General features: G+C 42.9%; 1 protein-coding gene across 2 annotated transcripts; it reads left to right on the top strand.

Moving 5' to 3' along the window:
* The first annotated feature begins 126 nt into the window (after positions 1 to 126).
* On the top strand, positions 127 to 20,038 carry LOC132992054 (aryl hydrocarbon receptor-like). Of its 2 annotated transcripts, none has more exons than XM_061061154.1 (11): positions 127 to 518; positions 4,792 to 4,970; positions 11,862 to 11,968; positions 12,063 to 12,152; positions 12,364 to 12,484; positions 12,637 to 12,776; positions 12,977 to 13,182; positions 13,284 to 13,393; positions 13,529 to 13,670; positions 14,501 to 16,073; positions 17,610 to 20,038. In XM_061061154.1, the coding sequence occupies exons 1-11, from the start codon at positions 460 to 462 to the stop codon at positions 17,736 to 17,738; spliced, it is 2,856 nt and encodes a 951-aa protein (XP_060917137.1). In that variant the 5' UTR covers positions 127 to 459; the 3' UTR covers positions 17,739 to 20,038. The 2 variants fall into 2 exon arrangements, with proteins under 2 accessions (XP_060917137.1, XP_060917138.1); XM_061061155.1 differs by having other exon boundaries at positions 17,613 to 20,038.
* Positions 20,039 to 20,425: the final 387 nt, after the last annotated feature.

A 20,425-nucleotide genomic window follows, 5' to 3' on the forward strand; every position in this document is an offset into this window, starting at 1 on the left:
GCTTTACAGTTGAGGACACGGATAATAAACAAAGGTGAACGTTTCCACCAATCAGAAGCGGCGGTACAAAGGCATCAGTTGCAACAAGATGTCACAGTGTTTCTGATTGGCTGACACAGTAAAAGACACACAGACGGAGGGCTGGCCGCGGTGTGTGCTTTCTGTCTGTACTTCCCCTGCAAACTAAGTTTTTAAAATTAGACTTTGACCGACAGGGTCGCTGCAAAATCCCGCTAGACTTCACAGATGTGGATTATATCTTCAGTTTTAGCCTGCCCGAACTGAATTACAGTGAAATAACCCGCAGCTTTTAGAGGTTTCACAGGAGAATAACAGCAAGGGTGTGTCCGGAGACTCGGAGAAATCAAACTTTTTTTTTTTTTTTTATAATGCAAGTTTAAACATTTTGTCTTTGAAGTGTTAACGACAGAAAGAGTTTGGGAAAATCTCAGAGCCGCCATGCCGGGGAATGGTGGAGTCTACGCGGTGAAGAGGAGGAAGAAGCCCGTTCAGAAAATGTAAGTTTTACTGTCTTAAAAACGTCATATTGTTTTTACTTCTTTATATGTCTCCGCAGGGTATAAAGTAGCCACTGCATTCAGCCGCAGGCCTGTACCGCGTGGGCGGGGTTAGAGCTCAGTGGAACAATCCCTCATTGCCATCATTGTTATTGTTACATAGTAATTACTACTATTACTAATCATAACCTATCCGTTTTCCATTAACCGCCATGTGAACACGTATGGTTGTTGTTTTAGCTTCAATCCTGTGATTCACGATTTTCCGGAAGTTTAACCGCAACATAATGTCGCCCAAAGGTGATGACGTCAGGTGTTGATAAGGTCAGGTAAGTCGAGCAGGTGGTGATGGAACAAGTACAGCGATGTTTTATAAAAGCCAAATTAGCAACACATTATAATGCACAAAAGTGTGGGAATAAAATTAAATCATGGAGTAGAGATAGATAATTAATTAATCTACTGTAACTATATTACAGATTATTTTATGTTTCACAGTAATGCCTCTTTAAACATCTACTCTACGAAGTAGGCTAAATATTCCATTTATTAATCTTTTTTTTTTTTTGGACAGCTTAACTGGCATTGACAAATAAATATTTTTGTCCAGCATTTGTCCAACAACACAAACTATCCACAAGTTAATAAAAGTACAGCTCTTGCACATGAGAAACAACACTAGTTGCAGCTCTTTAAATGTTATCGTTTGCTTTTTTTTATTTAGCTATTAAAGAGATTTAATACTTCATTAATTTAGCTATATTAAGAAGACTATTTTCATGCAACAAACTCAATCAATTAATTGAGAATTCAATTTAAGTGCACATATATAAGTAGTTGTTACCAAACCTTTAAACTTTTAAACTTAGTTTTTATTTCAGATTCAACAATTTATACAATAATATTCACAGTTCTTCAATTTTCATTTTTTGTTTACAGCTGTATCTATATGTTTACAAGGATAAACACAATAATAAAAAAAACAACAAAAAAAACAACAAAAAAAACAAAACAACAAGATGTTAACACATTTGAGAGCTGCTGTAATAAGTATTTGTAAAATATATTTTTTTTAGCTCTACCATCAATGCCTATTGGTGTTGGGCCCACAGTTGGATCTGTTGTAAACTTTTGATGGAATATCATTTCTAGAGCTTTAAAAACCTCCTCCCAACATGTTTTTCATTTTGTACATGTCCAGAATATGTAGGTGTGGTTGCCAATTTGTGTACCACAATTTCTCCAACACGTATTAGAGTATGCTGGGCCCATTTTAGCCACTATTACCGGCGTCCGGAAGAATCTCATTATTACCTTCCACTTGAATTCCCTCCATGAATTACAATATATTTACATTTTTAAATACTGTTTTTATACCCTTGAGAGTTTAAAAAATATTTATTATATGTAAATATTTTTTATATTTTCTTGGCTGGACAGGTATCGCATTTGGTTTTCCATACCAAACGTTACATACCGTGTTCCTCCTCAACCATCGAGTGAAGGGTTTTAAAATGAATACGTGGGTTATAATCAGGGAATGATAGATTATATCATAGAAGAACAGTCAGAGTGTTTTTTTATAGTGAAGACAAGACGGTCACTCTACTGGAAAGTAACGGCTCATGTATGTGCATCACAGCGTGACTCTCTGGAGACTGATAACGCTTGTTGTAATCGATATAGCGCCCTCTGCTGGTGACAGAGAACTGCTAGTGTAATAGAATGAAACTCAAATTAAATGCTATTTGACTGGTGAATAAATCGAGTAATATCTGCGATAAAATTAGCCGATATGATAGTCACTGGATACGCTATTATCGGCCGTTATTATCGGCTTGCTGATTTGTCGGTCGAGCTCTTGTACTTCAAGTTTGACAAGTAGTCGATGCAGAAATGTGGCCTCTGAATGAGAGTCTGTGTTTAGGCCATGCCAGGCTGCTGTACTGAACGAGTAAACACACTGGTTTCATTTAATAACTCATGCTGGTGTTGTGAATTTGTCACAAATATACTGCTCACATTCTGTCATATTATTCACCAGCATGTCATGCAAGGTCATAATAATAAGTCCTCCGTTGTCTTCATTTTCACTCTGATTTTTAGTTTGTTTTCAACCCATTTTTCTTTTGCTTTCTCTTCTCGCTGCGTTTGGCCTTCTTCATTCCTGCCCTCCTTTGTTCTCTCGCTCCTCTTCCCCTTCCATCTCTGTTCTCAGATCTGTGTGTGTTTAGTCAGGGAGGGATGGCACACAGAGCTGGCTGCGTGTCCCGACATGTCAGAGAGGAACTATGTTGTGGTAAATTTGTAGTAACAATGGCACAGGCCAAGTGGAAGATCAACAGAAACACGTCGTCTCAAAAATGTGATGCAACTTTTTGTTTGGAGGCAATTTGGTTCTTTTGACTCCACAAATCTTTATTGTTTAACCACGAAGGCAGACAGTCAGTCGGAAAAAATGTTTAATGTTGCTATGATTTAGAAATGAAATAATAAACAGATGGAAGGAGGGCACAGTGTGTATTGTTCTGTCTCTGGTACTGAGAACTACGAGCTCCCATTCTCCCTGGAATTTAAATCGCTGGTCGTGCTAGCTAGATTTACCATGAACGTTGATGGTCCCCTGAGATTAAAACCTCCTGACTCTGGTGATCCCTTTTACTTTTACTAAAGCATCATCTGACATAATTATATCTTGTGTTTTTGAGTGAGATGTCTGTTCAACTCTTAGCTTTATGTGCCATGACGTTGTGCAAAGACATTCATGGTCCCCTGAAGAAGTATCCCACTAACTTTGCTTCCCCACGTTTTCACCCACCATCAAATTACATGCTAAGTATCAGCCTTTCTTTACATTGCATGTTTGCATTTAGCTCTCAAACCTGCGCTGCCTGAGCCCTGCTAAAGGTGGACATCATGACTTTTGATGACTATAGTATTTATAGCTTGCTGACATAAGCAGGACCTAATATGTATCCTGTAAACTTGCTGACCACTCATAAACAGAGACTCTGAGCAGGGCTTGATGTGTGTGTGTGTGTGTGTGTGTGTGTGTGTGTGTGTGTGTGTGTGTGTGTGTGTGTGTGTGTGTGTGTGTGTGTGTGTGTGTGTGTGTGTGTGTGTGTGTGTGTGTGTGTGTGGCAGGATTTGACATTAAAAGGACAGCATGGAAATGCCATTTGAAGCAACAACATCAGATGCTAAAATAATTGATTGCTCTTAGTAACTGCTCATATTCACAGTATCAACAGTGAGTGGTAAAGAACACACGCGTTAGCAGAAATATTTATAAAGCTGCTTCAGTACGTTCTCGATCAATGGCGCTGATGGCTTACCAGTCGTGGGATATAAAACTTCATCTTCCCCGTCTGCTCGCTCGCTATTCATTTTCCTGACTTTGTCCTGCTGTGTTCACACGTTGGCTCACCTTGACTTAATTGTACTAGCTGGCAGGGGTAAGAAAGTAGTGAAAAGAATACTTTATATTTGGTGTCTAGGACTTTTTCTTTAAGTTGCCTCGGTATCGGCAGGGTCTGATTTTGACTAAAATCGTAGTGTGGTCGGGTTTGTATGTGTGGCTTGGTGTTGTAGTTTGCGTCATCCCTCAAAACAAACGTTCACGAGGCCACAAAGTTCAGGTCGGCCGATCCATTTTTTCACAACAGCGGTAATATCCGGTTACTCAAAAACGTACCAAGACTCTCGCCACAGTCAGAAACCACTGACCACTGACCATGCGCAACACCTGCTGCTAATCAGCGCCGTTTAAATACAGTTACACTTGGATCACAGTGCCACCCGGTGGTCAAACCCAAAAAATACCAAAAATGGCTCCAACACTTGTGAATGTGCGAACTGAAAACACGTTATTCTCAGTGTGTGTTTCCCGGTCGAGTAAAAAGCTTCGAGTATGAACAACACTTTCATCCTCTTCTGGCTCATAAAACCAGGAAGTTGACGGTTTTGTTTGATGTGGTTCAGAGTTTATTCAGGGCAGACTTCATCGCTGTGTAATTCAACCCCTGGAATTCTCAGTGCACGTATTGTTCTCGTGGTCGTGTAGAGTCAGTATGACACACACAGGCCTCCTACAGCTCCAGTGCTCTGCTTTGTTACAGGATATGAAAAAATCAAAAAACAAAAAACTCCCACTTGTGCTGTGGATGGAAATTCCTCTGACTGCTGCAGATTGTCAAACAGCGCACACATGTTTTAGCAGGCAGCATCTCTTGACACTGAATATGTCCTCTTCTGTCTTGTGTTGTTTTTAAAGCCCCAAGCCTCCTCCCGTGAAGACAAACCCGTCCAAGAGACACCGGGACCGCCTCAATGTGGAGTTGGACCGTCTCACCGGCATGCTGCCGTTCTCCCAGGATGTCAGAGGCCGCCTGGACAAACTGTCTGTGCTGCGGCTCAGCGTGGGATACCTCAAGGCCAAGAGTTACTTCCACGGTCAGTGAACTCTTTAACGGGAACACAAAAAAAAAAAAAAAAGGTCAAATGTGTGTAATATTGAAAGTGAGAGAGTGTGTGAGTGTCAGTCAGGTGTGCAAATATGCAGCTCTAGACATTTTTGTGGCTGAGCGTTGAGTGTTCTGGGTGTCAGAAAGAGAACTTGACACTGTGCATAATGAACAGTCGCCCCGCTGGCAGGGAAACAGGAGAGTGTGCTGCGGGCAGTTGGAGTCTAGGCAGAGCAACATGAGACCTGCAGACGGGAACAGTAGGTCTTTATTCCGACGCTGATCACACACACACACAGAGAGAGAGAGAGAGAGAGAGAGAGAGAGAAAGGTGCCTATACATTGAGTATGTTGTTCAGGTGTCAGAATGTTCTGCTGACATGACACACTCAACTTTTCCAAAAGCTTTAAGAGTCAAAGTGTTGAACGTATGGACACTTAATCCCAAGTGTGGTTATGTATGATTTTCTTAAAGTCATACTTCACTGTTCCCATGTGCACAAACCACCAGTAGAGATAGTTCAGGGTTTTAGTGTACTTGTCAATAGTAAGTGAATTGGCCACATAGACCCTTTATTCAGAAACCGTTTGGCATACCGGTATGAAAGCTGGGCTCTACACCGCCACAGACGGTTTACTATGTAATTTGGCTTTTTTAGATATTTAAAAACCGACAAAAACAACCTTAACCATTACTCATACTCTATTTTTTTTTAATTGTGCACGAGCACAAGCATGGGTACACAGCGTGGACAGACTTCTATTATCGAGAAATCCCGAAGTGTTCCGGCTTGAAATGACTCAAAATAAGACTCCATGTCAGTCATGTAGCCGTCTTGTTCTCTGTGTTGTTCTCTGATTTGTGCAGACGCGGACTCTAACGCCATCACTATTATTTTTTTACATTTTTTACAAATTCTTCTGTCTTGTAAACTAAGCTCAGTTGATAATTATGAAAAGCCATTCATGTGTTGTATTCCGACGTTATGTACAAGAGGTAACCGTGCTCAGGCCTGGTTAGTCCTGGAGCAGTGTGAGTGCAGGCCACCTAGTGTGAGTGCGCCCTTAAAAACCATGACCATTGTCCTCAAACAAGCAAATATGAACGATGCTATTTTACAGAATTATTCAAATGAACAAACATTTAACTAGCTTTTGATTGAACTAAACTTAATTGACTTTTTCCCCTGGTCTGCTGGAACTTTACTGTATGCTTGCTTGTGAGCGTGGTCTAACACATCGGGGGAGATTGCTGCAGAAGTGATTGTCATTTGGTTTTGGGTCTCTTCCCTGCTGCCACTCAGGAGACTGGAAATACCTGCGCTACCTTCAGAGAAGTTTTGTAGTCCGGAAACATTCAGATCAGAACGTGGCAAACCTAGCAAGCCCCTCTTAATGTTGGATTTACCGATCCTGCAAGTACTCGCTTCAGCCAGAGGAAATCGTGCTGCACCAGGGTTAGCTTTAGGCCCAAGAGAACACAAAGGAAAAACTTGTGCAGATGTTCAGAATGCAGGTTTATCACACAGGCTTACTGTTATACATGTCATGTATTTGTAGTTTTTTTTTTTTTTATTCCAAGCTAACCTCGACGTCAGCACAATGACACCATCAGCGATCATTCTTCACAGACTTCACCAAGAAGGCTTTTTAAAACAGTGAACACTGGCAGAGGAATCACAGCCTGGCAAAGAGACCTTTATGTGGCTCGATTTGAGAGGTTCATTCAGAACGCAGACAGAGATGCCTCCCCCAGCTGCTGGCAAAAGCGGACCCAAACATAGGGCGTGGTTTAAACTAAATTGGTACGTAAGCGGTGCCATCGTGGCCACAGAGTCCAGCAGGCATTTCCCCCTGACTCTGTGCCTCTGCTATCGGCCGGCCGATCACTGCTGCTGATGGAGCAGAGGGGGGAAACAGAAGGGGGGGGAGGGGAGGCCGTGAAGCACAGTGGCACGACATGAGGGCTTCTGAAAAAGATGGAAGTGTTAGTGAATGGAGACGTTTGAACAGTGCGGTCTGGTTTATTCTGACCAGAGTTATTCGACTTTAAGAAAAAAAAAAAAAAGAAGATTTCTCAAAATGCTTGATGCAGAGTTTACAAAAAGGAGGAATGTGGAATGTAAAACAGACAAATTTGGAGATGTTGTTGAATAAGAATAAGTATGTTTTGATCGTTATCAGATGAAGCCTATCTGCATCAAGCTGCCAGATTAACCGCTTGCTGCAGTCGTGAAAATGTTATCTTCTCTCAGCTTTGATGTTCGTCAAACCTGACGTCACACACAAGCTGCAAACGCCGTCTTGTTGAACTTTCCGCTTTCCAAATTGAATGTCATTATTTCTGATTTGACAGCAGAAAACGTTTGTATTTAACAATGATCAGTATGACTTATGGTCAGGAGCATTTCCTGTAAATAAGACAATCATTAGACTGGATCACTTCCTCGCTCTCATCACAACTCGCTCGTTTTGTTTTGTGATTGTGATGTAACAGATCATTCAGAAGAAGGTTGAATAGTAAGTAAGTAGATGAAAGCGGGTCTATCGCCAACTACTGTTACAGCATCAGACATCTCTCAATAAATCGAATCTCCCCAGGTCCTTATACACCGGGACAATGACAGAAGTCCATTTAAAATGACCTAATCCAGCGATAACCGTAGATCAACTTACCTATTCAGGTAAACCACCTGACTGTCTAAATTGCACAAATACATTGGCAACGTTGTCCTGAAGCGTTAGATATTATGGATCAGTGTTTCCCCTAGGTTTACAGCGTTGGGGGGGGGGGGGGGGGGGGGGGGGGCGACATGCCGACACGGCGACGACACAAACACTTGAAGGAATCTTGGTGTTAATGTGTTACTTTTAATGAAAGATGTCCTTTTCTATCGGAAAGGTTTCCTTAAATGACTTCTTTCCGACTCTATCCACTATCCTATCTCTACAATAAAGGCACAAAAAGACCAAAAATAAATCTTAAAAAGCATGAGAAGCATGTTTTGTTGAAAACTACCAGATGATTGAACATTTTAACATCCAGGAGAATACGTGAACAAAGCACAGTCCTGTCTGTCTTCTCCTCTCTCAGCCTGGATCAATTATAAAAAACAGAACATCCAGGTTATTACCTGAGAAATGATTATTCAAAATGGAATTGATACAGGATTAGTAGCAAGGGATGGCTTACTCGTGGAGAGTTAAAACATAATGTTTGCAGAGGTTAAAGAGACTCCTCAGTTTTAGTCCCGAGTGTTGACTCTGTTGTTTCCTTCGTTTGGCTCTGACCTGAATGAGTCCCAGGTGCTGCTGCTGCTGCTGCTGCTGCTGCTGCATCCATCACCAAGAGCAAAGGTTACCATGGTGAGAGAGGGAGGGAGAGGCGGGGTGGGGGGTGTTTGTGTTGTTTGGGCAGTTTGTGGCTGGTGAGTTGCTGTTCAAATCTGCTTCCTGTTTGTCGATAAGGAGGCTGAACGAGGTCGCAGTGAGTTCAGAGCGTTTGTCCCGTGGTGTGAGATGTGCAAACGGTGACCTGGTCCGCTTGGAAGAAGGTCATGGCCGCACTTGTTTTTTTTTTTTTTTTGCGAAAAATTAAACATGTTCATTATTTAATATCTGATATCCTGTTGTGTTGGGCGGAACCTCGATGACGGCTGACAATGCGCTCTGTGGGTTGTCACATCAGCGGCAAATCAATATTTATACACCTGCAGCTCGTACTGTAACATGTACAGCCAATGGTCACTCCATCTGTCCGACTTCTTCCAGAGCGTCATTTTTGTCTTTGTGAATTTTCAGTAAAAAGTAGTCCAGAAACGATCTCCAATTCTCCCTGCCTGTCCCCCGCCGTGCTTGTTGACTCTGAAGCCCCGTCCGATCGAAGGAGATTTTTGTGAGATTTTCAGTTTTTAGAGTTTGGTTTGCTGTCGTTTGGGAAGGAATCGGTCAGAGTTATGTTTCGGTCATATAAACTCCTCAAAAAAAAGTTTGGAAACATTTTTTTGGTCAATTATTTCACCACTTTAATAATAATAATTGGTGTTGTTATTAGGAGTTAACAGGAGTGAATACCAACAGAAGAACATTGCATTTTTTAAGATTTACTTTTGGGCTTTTTGTGCCTTTAATGGAGAGATAGGACAGTGGATAGAGTTGGAAATCAGGGAGAGAGAGTGGGGTATGACATGCGGGAAAGGAGCCACAGGCTGGATTTGAACCTGGGCTGCCCGCTTGGAGGACCACAGCCTCCATACATGGGGCGCGCACACTAACCACTGCGCCACCAGCGCCCCATTGCACATTTTTTTAGGGCACTACTCACACGTTTAGCTGTGTTGCACATTCCATGAATGCACGATCCTTACAAGTTATACCTCATTGTAAAGGTGACTAATCAGGCTTTCCAACGATATAAAATACAACACCAATTAGTATTATTAAAGGGGCAAAATAAGTGACCAAAATAACGTTTCCAAACTAGTTGATTTACAGGATAGAAAAAACCTTTAAATCCATCATTATGATGGAAGTAGATCATTTAGAAAACGGGGCTGAAACTCTGATTTTTGATGAATGTTTTCCTGTTAAACTCAGGAATTAAAACCCATCAGTGTGGCCGCAGCTGTTTCCACAGAGTCTGAAGGGTTCCAGCCCCCCCCCCATCGGGCCTCCCTCTTGTGCAGACCTGCGGCTTTGTTTGGCGAGGTGCTCTGACTCTGCGTGTGATCCCTCTTCCTTGAAATCTCACAGCGCCGAGGAGCGGAGGAAGGCAGGAAAGGATGGAAGTGAAGGGAGGAGGAGAGAGGAAGGGGGTCAGATGAAAGATTCAGGATAAAAAAAACTTCTGACTTTTCACTAAAACTTTTGTCCAATTTGTTCAGACTTTTTGTACGTTGCACATTGTTGCACATTTTGTTTTCGCCGTCACACCGACTTAAACTCTTGAGGATGTGAGGATGTGTTGCACCAGTTTGAGCAGATCCCCGGAGTCGGTTACAGTTTATGTTGTAATAACAAGCTGGAGATTCTTTCAGCTGTCTGAGTGTGGAGCAAGCCGCTCTTGACCGAGATGACAGGGCGAATTCCTGGGACGAGAGGCAGATCCAGCGGGTTTGTTTTAAAAAGGGGGAGGCAGAGGGAGAGAGAGAGAGAGAGAGAGAGAGAGAGAGAGGGTTGGGAAGTTTGTTAGCGTGCCATAGAGTCATTACTGTAAGGAAAGGAAAGGAGGTATTACTTAACTGAATGAATGCCAGCGATCACAGATTAGATTACACAAGATTTTTACTGAAAACTCGCATCAGAGAAAACACACTGCTCTATCCTGTTTGAGCTAAATAAAACCCCCTTGTGTTCAGACTTTGGCGGAAACCCCCTGAATTCAGCAACTCTCTGAATCAAGTATTTCAAACTTAAACATGTGAGCCTCTTTTCTTTGAATTCAACAATACACAAACGCATGAAAACTATGAAGATGTGAACACACGCTCTCACTCGCTGCATCGCTCTCGGCCGTGAGAGACGTCACCGCTACTTCATAAAACGGGTGAAACATTATCAGGGATGCAGCTGAGACACATGCAGTGAGTGTGTGGTGTAGAAACACACTGGATACCCCTTACGGTGTTTGAGTGCTTTTTGTTTGCTTTGGAGAGAGAGAGAGAGAGAGTGTTTCAGAGCATGTAGTGACGAGTCTTAAAGGACCAGAGTGTAAGATAAAGAACACATGTGGACAGAGGTGTTTGATGTGTCAGCTCTACAGAGACAGCAAATATAACACGTCTTCTACAAGCTAATGTCGACTGCTAACTCTGTGAGCTTGAAAAACAACACAAACTAATGCAGTAAATAAATAACCAACGTGCACTGAGATACATTTGATTTTAGATCATCAAAACAGCTGAAAATCAAATTGTTGGGTCACATAAATGACTGGTGATAAAGGAGCTAGCTACACCTGATGTATAGTAGAAGCTTTAAAGGCTTTATATGCGATTTTTTGATCCAGCAGATGTCACCCCTTGAGCACCAGCATGAAACCAAAACAACTTGCAATGCTAGCGATCTTTATTATGCTCGTATCTTCACACTGCATGTAAATTTACCTGAAATGACCGTGATCTAGAAACACAGTTAAGCAGTGAGTACAGTATGTTATTCTTCTTTTCTCTAGTCCCTCAATTAAACAACTTTTATACACGAGGGGAGGAGTCAGCCGGCCGTCCGGGCGATGTAAACAAAGTGAAGATAGGACTCTGAAAACTCTGAAAACATCACAGACAGTGGGACTCGGGTGTTACACCCATTGTAGACAGTCATGACTCACAGAGTTATTTTCAGAGGAGATACTTGATTTATATTATATTTAAGTGTGAAAAATCACATATAAAGACTTTAAGTATTCAACACAGTTTTCTTTTGCATCTCCAATTCAAAGAAGCTGAATGGATGTATACTGTGAAGTATGTGCATCTCTCAGCACCAAAAAAATGTAACTCTGAAAATTGCAACGACATCTTCTAAAAATGCCTCTGTCGGGGCGCTGATGGCCCATTTAGGAGGTTATAATCTTCCAAGCGGACGGCTCAGGTTCAAGTCCGGCCTGTGGCTCCTCTCGCATGTCATATCTCTCTCTCTCTCTCTCTCTCTCTCCTGTTTCCTACTCATTCCATTGTCCTATCAAATAAAGGCAAAAAGCCACCTCCACCTCCTTGAGATCACTTTGAGTCTTTATGAAATGCATTTATCTTCTTTAGTATTTGAGTACACTGTTTATTGTTTCTGACACTTCCTTGAATGATAAGGTCTAGGTTTGTCCCCTCTTGCAGCTTCTATATAATGAATGATTGTTTGACATCTCTCTCTTTTTTGTGTCTTGCAGCAGCGCTCCAGAAGAGAGCGGCTCCCCTCGTCACTACAAACGGCAGAAATGGACACTCGGTGTCGCTGGATGGAGTCAGCTTCTCAGAGGGAGATCTCCTTCTCCAGGTAATGCAGAAAGCGTTCCATGATGCATCGTTTTTTCTTTTGTTTACTGTGTGCATTTGTATCATCAGTATCTGTATATCTGATATGTCTGCAGGCTTTAAATGGCTTCGTGTTGGTCGTGACCACGGACGGCACTGTCTTCTACACGTCCCCGACCATCAAGGACTTCCTGGGCTTCCATCAGGTAAAACGCTTTACAATAACAACATAGCTCCATCTAGTTCATACCTGGCTTGGAGGTCTAATCAGCCACAGTTTCAAACGCATTTTTGTATTTCTCAATAAATTAAGCAAAAGTTTGGCTCTGAGATGAAGAAGACAGAAGATTTAGAACAGCCTCAAATGCAAGTAAAGTATAACTTTATGAATTTGAACTTTCCTCCTTCTGTCATCAGTCCGATGTCGTCCATCAAAGTGTGTTCGATCTCGTTCACATGGATGACAGAGAGACATTCAAATGTCAGCTCCACTTCGCCCTGAACCCCAACCAGACCGACTCAGACCAGAGAGCTGAAGGTATGAATGTAACTCATCAGTCTCAACCTCTCACATGTTTAAAAACATTGCCCCAGTCCTGTGTCAGAATATCAGATGCTATTGACCACAGAGGGCAGAAAGAGGTGGTGCACAGAAGCACATCAGTCTCACTTCAGTGTTTCTCTCTTCAGATGGACAGCCAGGCAGTAAAGCGTCGAGCAGCTCGGTCAGCTTGCTGCCTCAGTACATCCCTCCAGAGAACTCGTCTTTCCTGGAAAGGAGCTTCTGCTGTCGCCTTCGCTGTCTCCTCGACAACACTTCTGGATTCCTGGTACTATGAAAAGCTTATCTGTTCAACCGCTGATTTAGACTGAATGCTTATGTCAGCATGCTATGATGCTCAGAGGGGGAATGCCCAAAAACGTAGCCGGCTCTGAGGTTTGGCTTAGGTGGACGATAAATGATAAACAGCTTGATATGTTTGCTTCTGTTGCTGCAGCCAATAATGTGAGTTTGTTCCCCTCTTTGCAGGCTCTAAACTTCAATGGACGCCTGAAGTTTCTGCATCTGCAGGGAAACACAGAGGCCGATGGGAGAGCAGCTCCTCTCCCCCAGCTCGCTCTGTTTGCCATCGCCACGCCTGTACTGCCTCCCTCAGTCATGGAGATCCGGACGAAGACGCTCATCTTCCAGTCCAAACACAGGATGGACTTTGCTCCCATGGGTATTGACACCAGGTAGGCATTTATTTATAGTCGATATTTAAATATCTTTTTTTTTTTTTTTTTTTAATGAGATGGACTGAAGATCTCAAGAACATTCTTTTTGTGTTTTTCAGGGGGAAGCTGGTTTTAGGGTATTCAGAGATAGAGTTGGTCACAACAGGTTCTGGCTATCAGTTCATCCACGCTGCTGACATGATGTACTGCGCCGACAACCACCTGAGGAGTGAGTGACTCTGTCTGACACATCACGCACTTACCAAAGTACCATCAAACACTTGCCACGCCTCAATTCTGATATCAATATGTTGTCATTATTAAAGTGTTTTTAAATGCTTGTGTCGACCTTCTTTGTCCTCAGTGATCAAGACAGGAGACAGCGGCTTCACGTTCTTCAGGCTGCTGACAAAGACAGGACACTGGCTGTGGGTTCAGGCCAACGCGAGAGTCGTCTTCAAGGGAGGAAGACCGGACTTCATCATCGCTCGTCAGAAAGCGCTCACGTAAGCACCTGCTTCTGTCAACTAGATGTTTTTCTCAATGACATATTTCTGAATTCTGTATTATTTAAGGACAGCATTACCCGTCTTATGCCTGCAGCCGAGACATCTATAAGCTTCCGATGCTGAATTTTAAGTGACACCAGGGAGGGATATCTTAAAATTCAGCAAAAAAATCCTTTTAAGCTCAAAGATAATATGTTTAGATTTGGGTGTTTAAAGGTTGAGGTCAGTGTGAACTGTCAAAGAGTTTGGAGATCGAGCCTATCTTCAAACAATAAAATAAGTTTTGTCTTGAGAAATGATTCCACTTGCTCATACTGGAAATTTAAAAAAAATGTAAGTAGTGAACATGAAAATCTTACATCCACACTCGGTAAGAAAGCATCTGTCGTTGAATGTCAAACTTAAAGCTTCTGTGAGGACTTTTTACCTGAAAACAAATCCGTCTTCATGACCTACTAAATCAAACCAGACCATCAGTGAGAAGATTGATCATTTCTTTATAGTTATTATTTAGGCCTCTCAGCCCTGCCGCAGGGTAGGTGTCAAAGAAATTGATGTGAATTGCGTATTTGCCTTTTAAAAATAATGAAGGACGAGTTTCTTTTTTGTCTACTTACACATGCACAGCACAAAATCAACCAAAAGATGGAAATGTTTCTCAGAGGAGCTTAAAAACATTAATAAATTACTCTTAGTGGCTATTTGCCTGCCTTCCTTTGTTGCACCTGGAGTGCGTGCAATTTGGCTAAATAATGTATTTTTTTTTTTGTGTGCATCGTGTTTAAATTGATTATTAACTTAGCTTGATGTTTCTCCGTTCTCTGTAGAAATGAGGAAGGAGAGGAACACTTGCGGCAGAGGAGACAGCAGCTCCCCTTCAACCTCGCCACCGGTGAAGGTGTCCTGTACGACACCACTTTGGACACCTTCTCCATGTCTGGTCCTCCTGGCCCAGGCACACCGGGCGCCACAGAGCCCCCGACAGAGAAACCTTTGGACCCCGCCTCCCTTCTTGGATCCCTTAACCGTCAGGACCACTCAGTTTACACCCAGCCGCCACCACAGAATCCAAGTCCTCAGCTCCCAATCTTAGACCAAATAGAGGAGCCTGAGTATGAGCAATCAGCTTTTGACAAACCTTTCATGGACAGCCATGCCCTGCTCAGTGTGCCGGGACAGACTTCCTTGAAACGCTCCCTTACAGGGGACCTCGCCACATTAGCCATGATGGACTCTTTGGAACAAATATTGGAGGACATTGGGGAAGGAATGATAGAAGGACTTGAAGTTGAGGAGACTGAGCTGAGGGAGTGGGAGAAAACTCTTGTTAGGGCAACCAATGAGAGGGAGGAAGCATCAAGAGACATAAACCACATAAACCGCATCCTGGCCAATGATGTGTTCTCGTACGTCGAGGAGGCTCTGAGGACAGAGTCTTGTGGACTTTTGCCAAGCTCAGATCCCACTGGACCTCACGCTTCTGCGAATGGTTTATCCAACCAAGAACAGCCTCCTGGGTCACTTTTCTCAAATACTGAGCAGCCGATGACTCACAGGACTTCTGGATTTGCAGATCAGGCTCTGTTTGGTGGTGCTGTTGGTTGTTCTGGATTAAATGGTGCATCCCAAATCGGGTCAAACGGAGGAGCGTACGCACGGTGTCGAAACAATCCCCCGGGACACACCTCTTCACCGTGGCCTCCAAGTGGCAGCGATCAGCACTGTGGCAACCAAATGATTTCAACACAGTCATTCCAAGCTGTTCAATCACAGCCTGATATGACACAACAGTCTTGGCTGCCACCTGTGCAAAACAATGTGCTCAAATCTGGATTGGAGGTGACGCACCAAAGGGCACAATACACACTGAACCACACTGGTTCACAGCAGACATATGTGGGGCAACCACTTCAGAGCCCCTCGGCGTGGCAACAGCAGCTGCCGCCGCAGCATTTTCCCCATCACACACTGACACATTCCTCGCACACGCCGCTCGGTGTGAACTCAACTGCTCAGTCGTTTCAACCGCAGCGATTATCTGGCAGCTGCATGTATGAAAAAATAGAAGGTCACATACCCAACGCTGCTACTGTTCCTACCAGACAGAACGGACCTCTCCCGGGACCTGCGAGATCCAGAGGACCCCCCACACATGGTGCAGGGACGCTGACCGCTAACAGCCCCTTTACCCTCTCCCATCCTTGTGTGGCAGCTGGAGCCATGAGCCAGGGGATGGTTCAGTCTTCAGGTTCCAACACTTACATGAGTGCTGATGTTGGCAACGTCGATCTGGGTCATTTGAGTGGAAACAACGCTGCGTTGGGAACATCGCCGTCAGATTACCCGAATGGAAATGGCGCAGTGCAGTCGTCCTTCTTCTGTTGGAACGGGGAAGCTCAGGTAATTGTGGTCCTGAATTTTCCATACTTTATTCCTTTTTGATACCATGTGTTTTACAAAGAAAGTAGTCGGCATTTTTAATGATCCAAAATATTGAAAGTATCGGCACAAGAAAAACGCAGATCTTCATCGTGTTTTTCCACCCAAAGAGAGAGAGCTCTGTCTAAACTGAAAAGACGGGGGCCCAGGATAGCCTAGCGGTTATGTCACGGGGCGCCATGTACAGAGGATACAGTCTTTGCTGCAGCGGCCGTGGGCTCGAATCTGACCTCGGCCCTTTGCTGCATGTCATCCCCCTCTTTCTCTTTCCAACATTTCCTGTCTCTCTTCAGCTGGCCCAAAAATATCTTTAAATTGGAAAGACGTCGGCAATGTTTCGGTTGCAAAATGCTGCCAATTTGTTTGTGCAGAATATCTCAGTTTGCAGACGATTTGCCGGTATTTTTTGGTGATGAAAAACAAGAAATTACCCAATGATGGATGACTAGGACTTGTGTTTTTGTTGCTGTGGTATTGAAGCAGGTATCAGTATTTTTACCGATATCCTAAAGAAGTTGACAAATCTGGCTGGTCACAACCCAACAGGTAATGAAAAAGCTATAAGAATGAAAAATGAAGTCATTTCAAGCTAATTCAGGAGGGGACTTGATTGATAATGTAATCATGGCAAACGCCTGCTTCAGGTTTGAGGATCACTGATCTTAGTGCTTCCCAACTGTTGGTCCAGATGGTTAGAATTTGTCACGGGAAACGTACAAAAGTCCTCAGGCAGTTCTGGCCCTGTTTGGATAAGCTTCTCCTTCATCTCGGCATTCCCAAAAAAACACACAGAGAGCTGTGAAGTGAGAGGAGTCATATGAGACGTCACATTTTATTGTCTGCACAATCTTTAGGGACTGAAAGCTGGAACACGTCCAAGACCTCATGCACATGAAACTCTCGAGGTATACTCATCTCCGTTTTTAGGGAACATCTTGTTCTTTGTGAGAAAAAGAAAGGGTAGATAGAAGTTTGTGTACATGAGCCCTTGGAGGTTAGAAATATATATGTCCTCTGCAGTGGAAAAAGCGATGATGTGATACGATACTTGTGACCTAAAAACAAGGTTAGGAGAGTTTTGGTTCTAGTTAAACGCACAGTATTTAAATTCCGTCTCCAGGGGGCTCTAAATTTGGGCGGCTGTGACTCAGTTGGTAGAGTCGGTCGTCTCTCAACCAGAAGGTCAGGGGTTCGATCCCGAGCTCTTGCAGCAACATGTCCAATGTGTCCTTGGGCAAGACACTTGACCCCGAATTGCTCCCACATCTTTGTCAGCGGACTAGAAAAGAACTATACAAGCTCAAGTCCATTTTCCATTCAATCAAAACAATAACAAAAAGGTGACCTCGAGGCTGGCAGGAAATAACAATTCTCTCTGCTAACCCGCCCCATCTCTCATATTCAGATTACAGACATGGGAGTTGATCTTCTCCACTCTCCATTTTTCATTTATATCAAATAATGACCACACTGCACGATGTCTCCATGTTTCTTCAGCAGATCCCCAACCGTCCCATGAACAGAGTCGTCGACCCGTTTGCCTTCCCCGCCCGTCCCACCGGGAACATCAACCTTTCCCAAAACAGCTTGCCGCAGCCGCCTCTGCCCCGTCCTCAGAGACTCTGAGGGACTGACGCAGGACTTTCCCCTTCATGGATACGTATGTTTGAGTGATTTTTGTGTGTGCTGTGGCTCACCAAAGACAATGGACCTTCTCATTTCAAACTGTGCTACATTGCAGACTTTGGCCGGTGATGTAGGTTAAGTTTCTCCATTTTTGACTCTCTTAAATATTTATCAAAAATTTCTTACCCAGTTATTGGCCTTTACACGTGCTATGCTGAAAGTAACCAACGATTTTGTGAAGAAGAGAAGCTGGACCCAACAGGATTAATTGTGGACATTCTTGACTTTCTGTATTCAATAACATGTTTGGACTAAAATGACCACACTCATCGAATGGAAGACTTTCTCACGACAGCTCAACTCCCTCTGACTGTGTCACAATGTGAATCTGGGAATTGATTTTTCTACAAACCGTTACCTCTGCCTTCTGTCAATTATCCAGTCTACATGCAGTTTCTATTGGGTTGTTTTTGAGTGGCACCTGGAGGGCCCGCCCTTAGATCAGGATCATCTCGCTCACATCCTCAATTTAAGAATGCTTCTCACTGGCACTTACTGTTGCTAGGTTACCAAACTTTGCGAAGTGCACTTCTGCTTCCCTCGGTAATGACTGTAAGGCCTTTTTTTTTTTTTTAACTGCGCCGTATACCAAACATTTTCTTTTATTAAAGTAAAATCACCAAGGAAACAGAAAATAGTATGTTTGGGCAAACAGCAGTTTTCGTACCTTTCAAAAGACGAGTTAGAACGAGTTTTTACCAGAAGTCCCGCCCCTTCTTGATTTTGATTTGTCATTGAGGGAGGCTCAAACACTGACACTTGACACTGACATTTTTACATTGGAGGTTGAGCACTTAAAAGCCAGCACACAAACCAGCGTTAGTGGACGCAGGACCTAATTTATGGTTCATTCATGAATAACAAAGTCAACCAATGTTCAGATTCAGCTTTGTTTTAAAAAGTGAACCCAAACAAAAGGGACATTTCTCAGCTTTGAAATGTGAATTCAGGTCCATCCTGAAGCGATACTCAAAATATTCACATTTAGGTTGGAAGAGTTTATGAATTTTTCCTCCTGTTTAGAAAATGTGCAGAGTTCCCTGTTTCGGTTTGTTTTTGATCGGCCTCTAAGAGTTGTCCAAGGAGCTGAGATTGATTCCAAAAGATGAACACTTGAATCAAGTCTAAAGCATTACTCTTGTTAGAATTCTTGACAGGTTTTTGCACTAAATGGAGACTGTGTGTGTTTATAGACCCCATCAGTTACTATCAAACTTCATCAGGTGGGGAGCTCAGCTTCCATTAGGAACAGGAGAAATTTATCCAGACAGCAAACACAGTTTCAAGGTGCTTCTGTACGCCTGAGAGACGTTTTTATTAAGACAAAATCTAAGATTTATGCCCTTTGATTAAACTGGCTTTGTTTTATTCAGCTGTGAACCCAAATAAGACCGTAGACGCTCATCTGTACCAACTCTAACGCAGCTATGTTGGAGAGAATTGTGACTGAGACCATTACATTTAAACTGGCCAATTATCTATAAATTATAAACGTTTGTTTTAAACAAACATGATGCACCTTTAAAATACTTCTAGCAAAAAAAAAAATCTATTTCACTGAGTATTTTCCCTCCTTTAAAAGAACCCACTTTTATTCTGAGATGGGACAAAAAGTTCAATAGGGACGTTTTAAGTATTGATATGTGTTGTGGACGGAGCACTGAGGGAATGCTGTTTTCAAAAAATGACAGTTTTCGAACATGACCCTGCCTTTAAAAGAGTCCTCAAAGGTGCAAACAACCCAACAGTGACTTAAAGTATGTTCTACACAATTACTGCTAATGAATGCCAATCCAAGGCCTGTTCCAAAGAGGCCCCTGAAACCTGGTCAAAAGTCTTCAAAAGACCTTCAGCCGAGGATGTATCGACCAGTAAAAAAAACATCAAAATGTGTAAATTGTAATGTGTTTCTCTTGTTTTCACATGATGTGGCAGCTGCAGTGCTCAATGTGAACAGATCTGAACTGGGGAGTATGATTCAGAAGTGTAATCACATACTTTATATTTCAGTTTAACTTTTGTATCCATGTCAGCTGTAACAAAGAAGAGCCTTTTTTTTGTCCCTTGTGGAGTCAAATTATATTCAGAAATGTGCACATGAATGCATATTTTACCTGTAGGAGACGGCCATATTATCGTGCCTGTGTAATTATAGGTAACGTTATAGCTGCTTGTGTACCACATGTAACCTTTAAGGACAAGTCTAATTTATTTTGCCATTAAAGAACTGTAACCCCGTCCCTCAGCCTCATGATTTATTCTCCTGCCACACATGCAGTATTGTCTGTGGAGGAGTTCATGTGAGGAGAGTGTATTCAGTCAGGTCACCAGCTGACATCAGAACGCCAGACTTCAGGTGTGTGTGAGCAGGTATCAGATGAAGCCCTTTATAAGCATATGCTCCGTCTGCAGCACCAGTGCAGACTTGCAGTGTTATCTGTGCGTGTTATCTGAGGTCATGATGGCACATTTAATGTTTTCTCCACCAGTCTCTCTGCTCCCTCATCGTCGCTCCTCTGAGATGTGTGTGTTCCCCACAGGCGATTACGTAACCGCCTGCAGCCACACGGCTAACACATCATATTCAGCGTGTGCTCTGTATTTTGACGGGAAATAAGATTTTAAAA

This window comes from Labrus mixtus, chromosome 17 (assembly GCF_963584025.1).
Source record: "Labrus mixtus chromosome 17, fLabMix1.1, whole genome shotgun sequence".
In the NCBI taxonomy this organism is placed as follows: domain Eukaryota; kingdom Metazoa; phylum Chordata; class Actinopteri; order Labriformes; family Labridae; genus Labrus; species Labrus mixtus.